The 12,008-nt window shown below is 44.0% G+C and overlaps 1 protein-coding gene across 3 annotated transcripts in view; it reads left to right on the forward strand.

The window, feature by feature from the left end:
• Positions 1 to 584: 584 nt before the first annotated feature.
• The window catches only part of LOC132406377 (Krueppel-like factor 1), a 51,089-nt gene continuing 39,665 nt past the window's right edge, over positions 585 to 12,008 (forward strand). For 2 of the 3 annotated variants that reach the window (XM_059991970.1, XM_059991969.1), the window contains exon 1: positions 585 to 830. Coding sequence is in view for 2 of the 3 variants with exons in the window: in XM_059991969.1 (XP_059847952.1) it covers positions 744 to 830 (87 nt within the window). In the remaining variant the exon portion in view is untranslated. Of the gene's footprint in view, positions 831 to 1,038; positions 1,162 to 12,008 lie in introns of those variants that run through there. The other variant, XM_059991972.1, reaches the window with a different exon arrangement.

Consider the following 12,008-nt stretch of genomic DNA (forward strand, 5'->3'; position numbering starts at 1 on the left):
ACTTTGCACTGTTTGGTTTCAATATACACGTGAGAAATAAACTTGTATCTTGAATCTTAAATCTTGAAGCCTGAGTCTTGAATCCACCAAGCTGTAGGAAGTGGAAGTTTCAACAGGGAAAGCATTGGTGTTCCAGACAGGAGGTAATGGTGAATTTGTTCTTTCTGATGGTGAGGTCTATCCCCTTGCAAACATAGAATAGTACAACAGCCCTTTTTTGACCCACGATGTTATGAAGAAAGAGCAGGGAGATGGACGATTTAAAATAGCTGGCGTACTCTCGCTGGAACCGATGTCTTCCAACTGCACCGTATGGTGCAGAATGTGACCTAATTTTATTTAAAATTTCACAGCTTAACACCCTGCTTTAGGAATTCTGGTAGCTATGAAGTGTTTTCAAGGTTCCTGTGCAAACTCAGGCCGGACTTCAAAAAGTTCCCAAACTATTTTGCAAGAAGTTGAATACTTGTCAATTTCAGAATGTGTCATTCCCAGTCACCGCCCTGCGCGGTATTAATATTAAACAGATGTATTTGCATATAAATCACGTGTACGAATATTAATCAGATACTAGTACTGTTGTGGCTCACCATCTGGCAGAGGAGAGGCAACCTGTTACCAAGAAACTTCAGAACCGGGAGGGAGTTGAATGAGTGAGTGAGTAAGTGAGGAAGGGAGGGAGAGTCTAACCGCTAGGGCTACCGGGACAGTCCCAGGTTGTAACAGCCCATCCCGGAATTACCATGGCTCTAACAGAAGCAGTTCTACCTTCCATCAGCTCGTTTGCCAGTCCCATAAACTTTCAAGAGAAGCAAGACGAGATTATCAAGGTAAGACAAACAAGAGGAGTTGGGGCGGTTTCTTGGGGCGCCCGGGGAGTTTCGATTGAGATTGTCGAGATCTGAGTCTGTTTGACACCGCACCGTCCCATTACACCTGGAATTCTCCGAGACCGCCACGCTGTCTCCGCGGAGCGGTACATAGGAATAATCACAGTTTATTATCGGTGTCCGTGGCCAGGATGCGGATTCCAGAGTAGGAGACTGTAGTTTCGGTCAGACACAGGCTGAAGCTGAGGTGACTCTCTCGTGTCCCGGGAGTCATGTCCTGTAGGAGTTAATACTGCGCCTGGTGTGTACGTACGTGTGGCATGTGGACATGGTGTGTGTAATGTGTATTTATATACTGTGGCGTGTGATGTTCGTGTGTATATATTTTATCTGTATTTGTTTTTATATATACATTATATATGTGTTTCGTATCTTTGGAGTATGTATTTTCTGTGTATTGGTATGTTGTATGTGTATCTGAATGCAGTTTGTATAGTTATGTGGTGTGTGTGTATATATTTGATCCATGATGTGTGTATATACAGTATTTTATGAGTTGTGCATGTCTCAAGTATGTACTTATTTATGTGTGGAGTGTATTTTTGTGTATGGGTATTGATATACGATGTCTGTATTTGTGTAGTGTGGTGTATATTTGTATGTGTGTGCACACTATCAGATTGTCTTCTGCTCATACAGAGAACGGAACAATGTTGTGTTATTTGTGAGTGTAATCAAATTGCTTTTTATGTTAACTGGAGGTGCCCCCCTCTTGTGTTAAGCAGGTAGGCCGCTTGTCCTCAGGGGTTTGGATCATCCTCGGGTGGTATGGACAGTGTGGATGATGTGGGGGGGGGAAAGAGCTGTTGTTGATGACAGCTTTCTCAGTGTCTCAGTATTGGTGGTAGGGGAGGGAAGATACTTATGTTAACTGGGAGGCTGGGGAGAGCTCTGGGTCAAGGAGCATCTGTGGGGCATGGAGAGGGGGAGAGGGGAGCGGAATTGTTGACCCTGAATGGGTGGCAACAAAGTTTGAGGTCTAGTGTTCAGGGTCCATCATCGGTGAGTCTGGAGTTTGAGGCCTGGTGTTTGGTGATCAGTAGGTCCTGTGGTCGATGCCAAGGATAGAGGTCCGGGAACCGAATTAGGAGCCCGGAGGTCGAGGCCTGTTGGTTGAAGACCCAGGTCTACGAATTTCTGCATGTCTGCTGGGGTGGGTAAAGGTCCAGTGTCTGAATCTGAGACTGCTGGAGGCCAAAGCAGATAGGCTGCCTTGGGGTTAGATGACGGTGTGTGGGTGAGTAGGGATGAAGGAACAGGGCTTGCTTCTGTTTTATGTGTTGTTCTGCTAAGCATTGTGTAGTGACATTTGCAGGCTGCCTCCAGCACACCCTTAAGTGTTTTGGTAGATCACGCAAATGATGCATTTCATTGTTTATTATGATGCTCACATGACAAATAAACTTTAATCTTGACATTTTTGGGTTGGGATCCTGCATCAGGACTCATAATGTAGGGGCTTTGACCCAAAAACCAACAAGTCCTCTCACCCTGGATGGGTCCTGGCTCGCAGAGCTCCTCCAGCAGACTTGCCCAGAGTTCGGCATCTGCTTCTGTGTCATGCGTTGTGCTTATTGAGTGTCCAATCAGCCTGCAAAACCCTACTTAGAGTCCATTGTAATGCACACAGCACCGGAGGATCTCAGTGGGTCAAATGGACTGAGTGTGTGAAGGAGAGATAAGGAGGAGGGAGGGGTGAGGCACCACAGAAGCTGCCTGTCCTGCCGAGTTTGTGTGCTGCTCTAGGTTCCAGCACTTGCAGTCTCCCGAGTCTCCGTTTCAGAGTCTGTTTGTTTCCTTGTGCCTGTGCTGGTAGTGTAGGGCACTTGGACTTCAGAACAAGAAGTCATGAGTTCGAATCCGGCCGGCTCCTGGCATGCTTTCCATCCGTGCTGAGCTGGGCATTGAGCTAGTAACTCTGCCATGTAAAACAGACCCTAAAGAAATGGCAAGGTTGCTGCCCACTGCACCAAACAGGGTGTGGGAGGAACTTCGTTTCCTTTATGACCCAGGGTGAAAGAATCAGAATCATAATCGCAATTATTATCACTGACTTTTGTTGTAAAATTTGTTGTTTTGCAAAGGTAGTACAGTGAATATATCAAAAATACTATAGACTAAAATTAGAAATATATTGTTAAAAATGTTAAATTGGATACGTAGTGCTAAAGAGAGCAAAAATATTGAAGTGGGTTCATTATCTACTCAGAAATCTGATGATGGAGGGGAAGGAGCTGTTCCTGAGGCATTGACTGTGTGTCTTCAGACTCCTGTACCTTCTTCTCCCTGGTGATCGTAGAGCCCAGCTCACACCACTCTCGCAGGGGTGGCTGGCGGCAGTCAGAACACTGGCTTTGCAAGCATAATCCCCGATAAAACCACCAGTCTGTACAAATCAAGATCCCACAGGCAGGGAAAACCTGTTGAGCATTTCAAACACAAAGTGTTTGCTTGGCACAGGGCGAATGTTGTCTTTGGTATTCACCCCAACACAACAGTTTCAGATGAAGGGCAGGGAGTGCGTACAACTCTCCCATGGGCAAGTGATTGGCAAAGTGACTCATTTTTTTGGCATTACCATTGTGGTCACGTGTAGTTTTCAAAGCCAGTACCTGTCACTCCAACACACACCTGTCCTGCTGACCGAGGGTCAGTATATGGGGACACCACACTGACTGTGTGTCGCAATAAGAATGAAATGAGTTACAGCTGTGTGATATAATTTTAAGCATTTTGAAACTCATTCATATTTCCTGAAAGATAGCTTCGTGTAAAGAATGGGACCCAATTTGTAGTGAACACTGTCCCAGAACATGCAATATGATGGTATTCAATTAACCCAGTTTAGTCAGAGATGCACATATTTACACAATATAGAAACAGGCTGTTCAGCTGACCCTCAAACATATTACTCCAATGCTAAAGAAGACCATTTTATTGTCCCATATTCTCATCAATAACATCCCCTCCCGCCACCCCCCCTCACCGATTCTACCATTCACCTACATACTGGGGGCAATTTATATTGGGCAATTCACCTGCCAACTTGTATGTCCTTGGGATGTTGGAGGAAACTGAAGCACCTGGAGTAAACATAGACAGTCACAGGGAGTACGTGCAAACTCCACACAGACAGCACCCAAAGTTGGTATGGAACACAGGTTTTAGAGCTGTGGGATGGGAGCTTTGCACACTGTGCCACTGGGTCACCCCGATGTCGGCTGGGAGGCAAGTATTTGTCGAGGCACGACGGAGAACTTACAATGATTTTGTAGCAGCTTTATCTATTGTACCTGAGAAGGCAGGTAGGGCTGCATTATTATGCTTGATGTGAAAGCTGTATCCTGTACTTGTCCAGCAGTCCCTCAGTGGCTGCATCAGAATGCCAAGCTGGATCATGTGAGTGGGACCTGAACCCCACTCTTCTCTCTTCCAGAGATCAGGACCACAGGAATACAACATGAACACGAGAGATTCTGCAGACACTGGAAATCTAGAATAACACACATAAAATGCAGGAGGAATTCAGCAGGCCAGGCAGTACCTATGCAGAGGAATAAACAGTGGCGGTTTTGGGCAAAGACCCTTGTACACAAGTCATTTCGTATGTGACAACGATGTGCTGAAATAGTCAAAGTTGAATTTACTGTGACTTGCACAGGTTCATGCACGCATGGGTGAAATGAGAAACTTGCAGGAGCACCACAGACACAGCTACATTCAGAAGAAAAGCAATCTATACAAAATTATGCAAGAAAGAACATAATTAGAACATAGTAGCGTCCAATGGTCGGTGTTGCCATACTGGGTTAGTGATAAGGGTTGTGCAGGTTGGTTCCAGAATTGAATAAGGCACAGGAGCTGAAATAGGCCATTTGGCCCATCGCATCTGCTCTACCATTCCATTATTGCTGTTTGTTATTCCTCTCAACCTCATTCTCCTGCCTTCACCCCATAACCTTAGACACCCTTACTAATCAAGAACCTATCAGCCTCTGCTTTAAATATACCCAATAACTTGGCCTCCACGGCCACCATGACAGTGAAGTTCACAGATTCACCACCCTTTTGCTAAGTAAATTCGAAGTACAATTATCGTCAAAGTATGTATGCCGTGTACATCCCTGAGATTTGTCTTCCCCACAGGTAGCCGTGAAACAAAGAAAATCATCCAAAGAAAAGCATCAAACCCTCCCATGTGCAGAAGAAAATTGCATAAACAGCTACAAAAAAGCTGTGTGGAAAAACAGAATATAAAGCTCAAAATTGAAAGAGTCCAGGCGTATTTAGTTCAGCTCCGTGCTCGTTATCTGCAGGCCATCCCAAATAACAACAATTAACAAGAAGCAACCAGAAACTAGAAATGCATCATAACGTGAACCATAGAGTTCAATACACAAACCACGTCGATTAAACCTTGCCTGACCCAGAACTCCAGCATCATCCCATGACAGCATTGAGGGATGGAGGGAGAGAGTGAGAGGGTGAGGGACCATTCGAATGCTGGGAACTTCCTTTGGGAGCAGTGAGTGAGAAGGAGAGAGAGGCTGTCAGAATAAGGAGGAAAATCCTCATTACCTCTGTTCTAAAGTGACGTCCTTCTATTCTGAGGCTCTGCCATTTGTTCCTACATACCCCCACTATTGGAAACATCCTCTCAACATCCACTTTCTCAGCTTTTCAATATTAGATAAGTTCAAAATGAATAGTTGAAGGGAGTAGCTGTTCTGGAACCCCTGGAACAAACTGACCCTCAGCATATACAACAGGAGGGGCGGCACATAGACAAAAGTAGAAGCAGCTTAAAAGGCTTTACATCAAACAGCTTCTTTCAATACAAGAACACTCAAAAAGAAGTTAACGAGAAGCTGCAGGATCAATGTGTAAATTTAGGTCCAAACCCATTTAATCTGCTGGTGGAACCCACCAGGTCAATCGACATCTGTGGGAGGAAAGGGGGGAGATTGCCGACGTTTCAGGTCGAAATCCTACATCAGGAAAAGCACAGATTCTTTTCCCTCCACAGGTGCTGCCTCACTAGTTGAGATCCTTCAGCAGATTGATTCCAGTATCTGCCATCTTCCCCAGAAAATTCCATCTACAGTGCCATCGTGGACAGCACCCTCACATCCGTCATTACTGTCTGGTTTGTTGCGGCATCCTCTCACAAATTGTCAGATCAGCAGAAAGCGTCATGGGCTGCAATCTGCCGTCACTGCAGGGCTTGTACGTGTCCAGGGCAAAGAGGTGGGCAAGAAGAATCATTGTGAATGCTACTCACCCTGCAAACTACCTTTTCCAGAAGCTCTCTTCTGGAAAGCACTCTAGGGCTATCAAAATAAAACAAAACAAAAACCTCTCACCATTTTAAAAGTTCCTTCCCTCGGGCAGTTAATTTGATTGACCATTCTAGTTTGCCCCCTCCTCCACATCTATGTATTGCCCCTATCACTGCACTGCATTGTGAACACTTCAAACCACTTTTTATAACACCGTTTACATTGTAAGTACATGCTGGCATTTGTGTAATTCAGCCCATTTTGTTCCATATCTGTTCTATAACGTCTAACTTTATTTTTTATCTAACTCTTTATTCTTTCTAATTGTTGAATGTTGTTTTTTGTCCCATGTCGTGCCAACACGCCACAGCAAATTCCTAATACACGTAAATATATATAGTGAATAAAGTTGGTCCTTGATCCTCTAGGGTAGCACTTTAGAGCACCAGTGACCCAGGCTCATTTCCTGCCGCTGTCCGGGAGGAGGTCTGCATTCTCCCTGTGACTGCATGTGTTTCCTCCAGATGCTCTGGTTTCCTCCTATGTTCCAAAAACACACGTTTTTGGAACAATTAACGTAGGTTAATTGGGTGTCAGGGTCTTCTTGGGCCAGAAGGGCCTGTTACTGCGCTGTACCTCTAAGTAAAAATAAATTTATACTTTGAGTGCAGCACTGAACCAACAAGTGGAAGGAGGTTTGGGTTTCAAATGGCGTGTGTGGATTCTGAGGTACATTGCTGTGGTTCGAGACGGGGTGGGCTGGAAGAATGGACCAGCAATGACGTTTCAGTAAACACCAGAAGGACTTGCTTGAATAGCCAGGACTTTGCATTCAATAAATTGAGCAGGATGTTTTTGCTGTGAGGGTGGACAGGATTCATACCTGGAAGGTTGGGCGGAAGCATCATTTTGTGGAGGGCAGATTTACTCTCACCCCTGGTATTGATGGCCATCTCTGGCTCCATCCCTGGTATGATCTTAAGCTTCCTCTCCTTGCCCTCGACCCAGTGTTTTGAATGGTTTTCATTGTCGCAATCTGGAACCCCTGACCACCTCCATATCTGATCTCCTGATGCCCAGTCCTAATTACACTAGCAGTTGCTTCCAAATGTCTAATGTCTAAGCTCTAAAATTCCTTCTGGCTTTCTCTCTCCTCTGTGGAATTTCTTTGGCCAGAGGGTGGTGAATCTGCCATAGCTGGCTGTGGATGTCAAGTCGTTGGGTGTATTGAAGGTGGAGTTGATAGGTTCTTGATTAGTAATGGTGTCAAAGATTACAGGAAAAAAGCAGGAGAATGAAGTTGAGAGGAATAAATAGTTAGCCATGATGGAATGGCAGAGCAGACTCGAGGGGCTGCTGTTCAATTCTGCTCATATGTCTTACGGTACTTCATTAAAACCTGCCTCATTTTTCACACTTTTATGACCATCAGTTACATGGATGGCTATGGTCCAAGTGCAGGTCGATGGTACTAAGTAGAATAATAGTTTGGTATGTAGTAGATGGGCTGAATGACCTGTTTGTGCTGTAGAGCTCTGTAACTCTATGACTTTTGTTTATCCATGTTTGTGTATGTAATTGCCTCAGAATTTATTTTGAACTGCCCCTGTGAAGCTCACTAGTACACTTCCTTAGTTGCTCAATAAAATATTTATCATTGTTGTTTGATTTGACTTAGGTGCAATTTTAAAAAAAAGGTTAATAAAGGATCCAGATGAAGGGTCGCGGCCTGCAACGCCAGCTCTTTATTCCCCTCTCCCACTGGGCAGAAGGTACAAAAGCCTGAAAGCCCAGGCTCAAGGACAGCTCCTGTGTCTCTTGAACAGACCTCTTGTACGATAAGATGAAGTCTTGGCCTCACGTTCTGTGTCGTTATGATCTTGCACTTTATTGTTTGCTGGCACTGCACTTTCTCTGTAGCTTTTACATGTTATTTTGCACTGGAATTGATTTGCTTTATTCTACCTCAGTGCACTGTGTAGTAATTTGTATAAACAATATGAAAGATAAGCTTTTCACCGTATCTTCGTTCAAGTGACAACAATATACCAATAACCAGAGTTGCACAAACACGAAGTGCTGGAGGAATTCTGCAGGTTGGGCAGCATCTATGGAGAGAATCAGTCTTGATAAACGATCTTGGTGTGAAATATCGGCTCCTTGTCCCCCTGCATAGATGCTGAGTTCATCCAGCAGCTTGTGTACATTACATTAAACTACAAATGTCTGAAGTATACTTCTGGCCTGTCAACAACTGTAAAATGTCACGACCATGCCAATCCATCAGGCTATCGACTTGTTGAAGAATTAAGGCTGAAATCTGAGCAGATTAGCTGTAAATTTCCAACAATTTCTAAGTCAATTTTCTTCAGGAGAGAAAAAAAATCAAAGAGTAACTATAAAAGAATTGGTATTTAAGTAGCAATACACAAAATGCTGGAGGAACTCTCTAAGACAGGAAGCATCTATGGAGGGGAATAAGCAAGTCGATGTTTTGGGCCAAAAACCATTCTGTTTGGAAAGGAAGGAGGGAGATGCCAGGATAAGAAGGTAGGGTGGAGTACAAGCTGGCAGGTGATAGGTGAGACCAAGTAAGGGGATATTGAGTGGTTGGGGAGGGTGGAAGAAGCCAGAAGCTGGGAGGGGATAGTGGAAGAGATAACATTGAATAAGAAGGAATCTGTTAGGAGGGGCAGTGGACCATCAAAGAAAGGGGAGGAGGAAGGGAACAAAAGGGAGGTGAGGGCAGGTGAGGAGAAGAGAAGGGGTAAGAGGAGAACCAGAATGGGGGATGGAAAAAGAGAGGAGGCAGAGTGAGGAGAAGTCACCAGATGTTGGAGAATTCAGTGTTCATGCCATCAGGTCGCAGGCTACTCAGGCGGAATTGCTCCTTCAACCTGAGTTTGGTCTCAACGTGGCAGTAAAGGAGGCCACGAACAGAGATATCAGAATTGAAATGGGTAGCTACCATTCAGCGTTTTGGGTCCAGATCCTTCGACAGCCAGTGATGAAATGTTGACTGTCCATTGTCCTCCATAGGTGCTGCCTGATCTTCTGATTCCTCCAGCTCCTTTGTGTGTTGCTCCAAATTTCCAGCGTCAGTAGTCTCTGGTGTCTGCATTTAAAGTGTGCTATAAAGTTTTACAGAGACCTACGATCTGGAATTCTGTTTGGAACCCTCCCTGTTTCTCTGACATTGTATTTTCCCCTTTTAAGATGTTTCATTAAACCCACCTCCTGAGAAGACTTCTCATCATCTTGCTTATAATGTAGCTCAGTCTCAGATTTGGCCTGATATCAGCTGTGAAATGCCTTGGAATGTTTTGCTGTGTAAATGAGCGCCAGAACATAAGTTGTATTTGAAATACAAAATGAAATTTAATGCTCAAATTATTTTAAAAGAAAGGGTTAGTTCTGAAGGAGGAGCAAATAGAAATAGAAAAAACTAATACAGTGAAACATTGATTCCAGGAAAAGGATCAGGATTTAATTGGTTTATTGCGACTCCCAATTATTTAATTACACTGCTAGCTTTTCCTCGTGTTACAAAAATGATGTGCTTTATACAATGACAGGGCACGCAATGTACCGTGGGGTGGAGTTGTGTTCAAAATAATGTTTTACAAAAACATTTGTTGCAGCTTGTTGCAAGATATCTTGTAGTCACAGTGGCTAATTGCTGCTGGGTGGGGATTGTAAGGGATTGGTGAGTGCTTGTGAACTTCTGTCAACATCAAGTGAGGAAAAGTCGCGGGGGAAAAAAATAAGGACTTTTTCCTTAAGACAAGACGTTGTGCAGAGTAACACACACAAAATGCTGGAGGAACTCAGCAGGTCAGGCAGCATTTATGGAGGGAAGTAATGAGTCGATATTTTGGGCCAAGACTCTTCATCAGGACTCACAAGGACTTTTCTTTCTTGCTCCTTTAGAACGTCGAACACTACTGAACGGTACAAGCCCTTTGACCCACGGGGTTGTGCTGACTTCTTAACATACCCCTAGATCAATCTAGCTCTTCCCTTTTACATAACCCTCCATTTTCCCAACATCCATGTGCCTACCTAAGAGATTCTTGAATGCCCCTAATGTAACTGCTTTTACCAGCACCCTTGGAAACACCTTACCTCTGATATCCCGTCTATACTTTCCTCTAACCATCTTAAAATTATGCCCTCTCATATTAGCTATTTCCACCCTGGGGTAAAAAGTCTCTGGCTATCCACTCTGTCTATGTCTCTTATCATCTAGCACGCATCTACCAAGTCACTTCTCATCCTCCTTTGCTCGAAAGAGCAAACTCAAAAGCCATGCCATCTAGTCCAGACAGCGTCCCTGCGCTCTCTCTGAAGCTTCCACATCCCTCTTACAATGAGGTGACCAGAACCGAACACAGTATGATAATATACAACATTGGAAATGAGCGCAAAAAAATGCTGAAAATCCTCAGCAGAAACTCTGTTCTTTCTCCGATGAATGCTGTCTGACCGATGGAGTAATTCCAGCATTTCAGTTTTCATTTCTCTCTCAGAAATAGTTCCACTAAAGTGTGGTAGATGGCTAAGAGTGCCAATAATGCAGAAGTAGGTGTGCTTCAGTAAGGATACTGAGACTCAGCAAGCTGTGACAGATAGATTAAATGAATAGGCAAAGGCTTGGCTAATGGATTTGAAAGTCATGTGCTTTAAGATGAGTAGTCAAAAGATGGAAAGCTACCTTGATTGGGGAATGGCTGCAAATGAGTGGAGTACAGAGGTAATCTTGTGCATGAATCACTGAAGGTGTGTCGATAACTGAGTAATTAGCACATCGGTCTTTGTTGCAAAGAGGTTGGAATTTCAGTGTAGAGAAATTTTATTACAATTGTACAGGGCTTTGGAGAGTCCACACTCTGCAGGATGATAAATAGCTTTGGTCCCATTATTTTGGAAATGATATGCTAGCATTGAAAGGAAGACAGAAGAGATTCACTAGGTTAGGCTTCGCGTTTGGCAAGCTGCCTTATCAAAATATCTAAAAAGAAGCTCAGATGTTGAGTTTATTGTCATCTGCACAGGTACAATGAAAAATCTGCAGCAGCATCACAGGCAATTGGCATTGGATGAGCAGTGTTCACAAGAAGAGCAAACTAGGCACAATTTTTATATGAATGAACACAATTAGAACAAAATGAAACCAAGTCCATTTTAGTGCAAAGTGATCGAAGTCATCATAGTGTTGCTGAACTATAGTGATTAGGATTTTGCCCGTTCAAGAATCAAACAGTTGAAAGGAACTAACTGTTCTTGAAACTGGTTGAGTGAGACTTCAGGTCAATGGCTGCTACAAGAAGATTGATTTTAAAGAGACATTAGCTTTATTTGTCGCATGTATATTGTGTCATTGACCAGCACAGTCCAAGGATTGTATGCTGGGGCAGCCTGCAAGTATTGGCATGCCTGTGCTGCCAATGTAACATGGCTGTAATTCATTAACCCCAACCAAATGCGGCAGGAAACCAGAGAAGCTGGAGGAAACTAATGCTATTACAGGGGGAACTTACAAACTCCTTACAGACAGCGGTGGAAATCGAACCCCAATCAGTGATCTCTGGCACTGTAAGACAATTGTCCTAACTACTGCACTAACCACTGTGTCGCCCCATGTCTTGGCCTGGCCTGTATATTGGAGGTCTTCATGATAGATGTTGCACCTCCTGTAGATGCAGGATTATTATTGATGGGGAGGGATGTGTCTGTGATGTACCGGGCTGAGTCTACTCCTTGCAGCTTTTTCAGATCCTCAGCATTCGAACCTTCTAATACAGAATGATGTAACCGTCCAAGATACGTTCAGGCAATT

The sequence above is a fragment of the Hypanus sabinus genome, chromosome 16 (assembly GCF_030144855.1).
Source record: "Hypanus sabinus isolate sHypSab1 chromosome 16, sHypSab1.hap1, whole genome shotgun sequence".
Classification (NCBI taxonomy): Eukaryota; Metazoa; Chordata; class Chondrichthyes; order Myliobatiformes; family Dasyatidae; genus Hypanus; species Hypanus sabinus.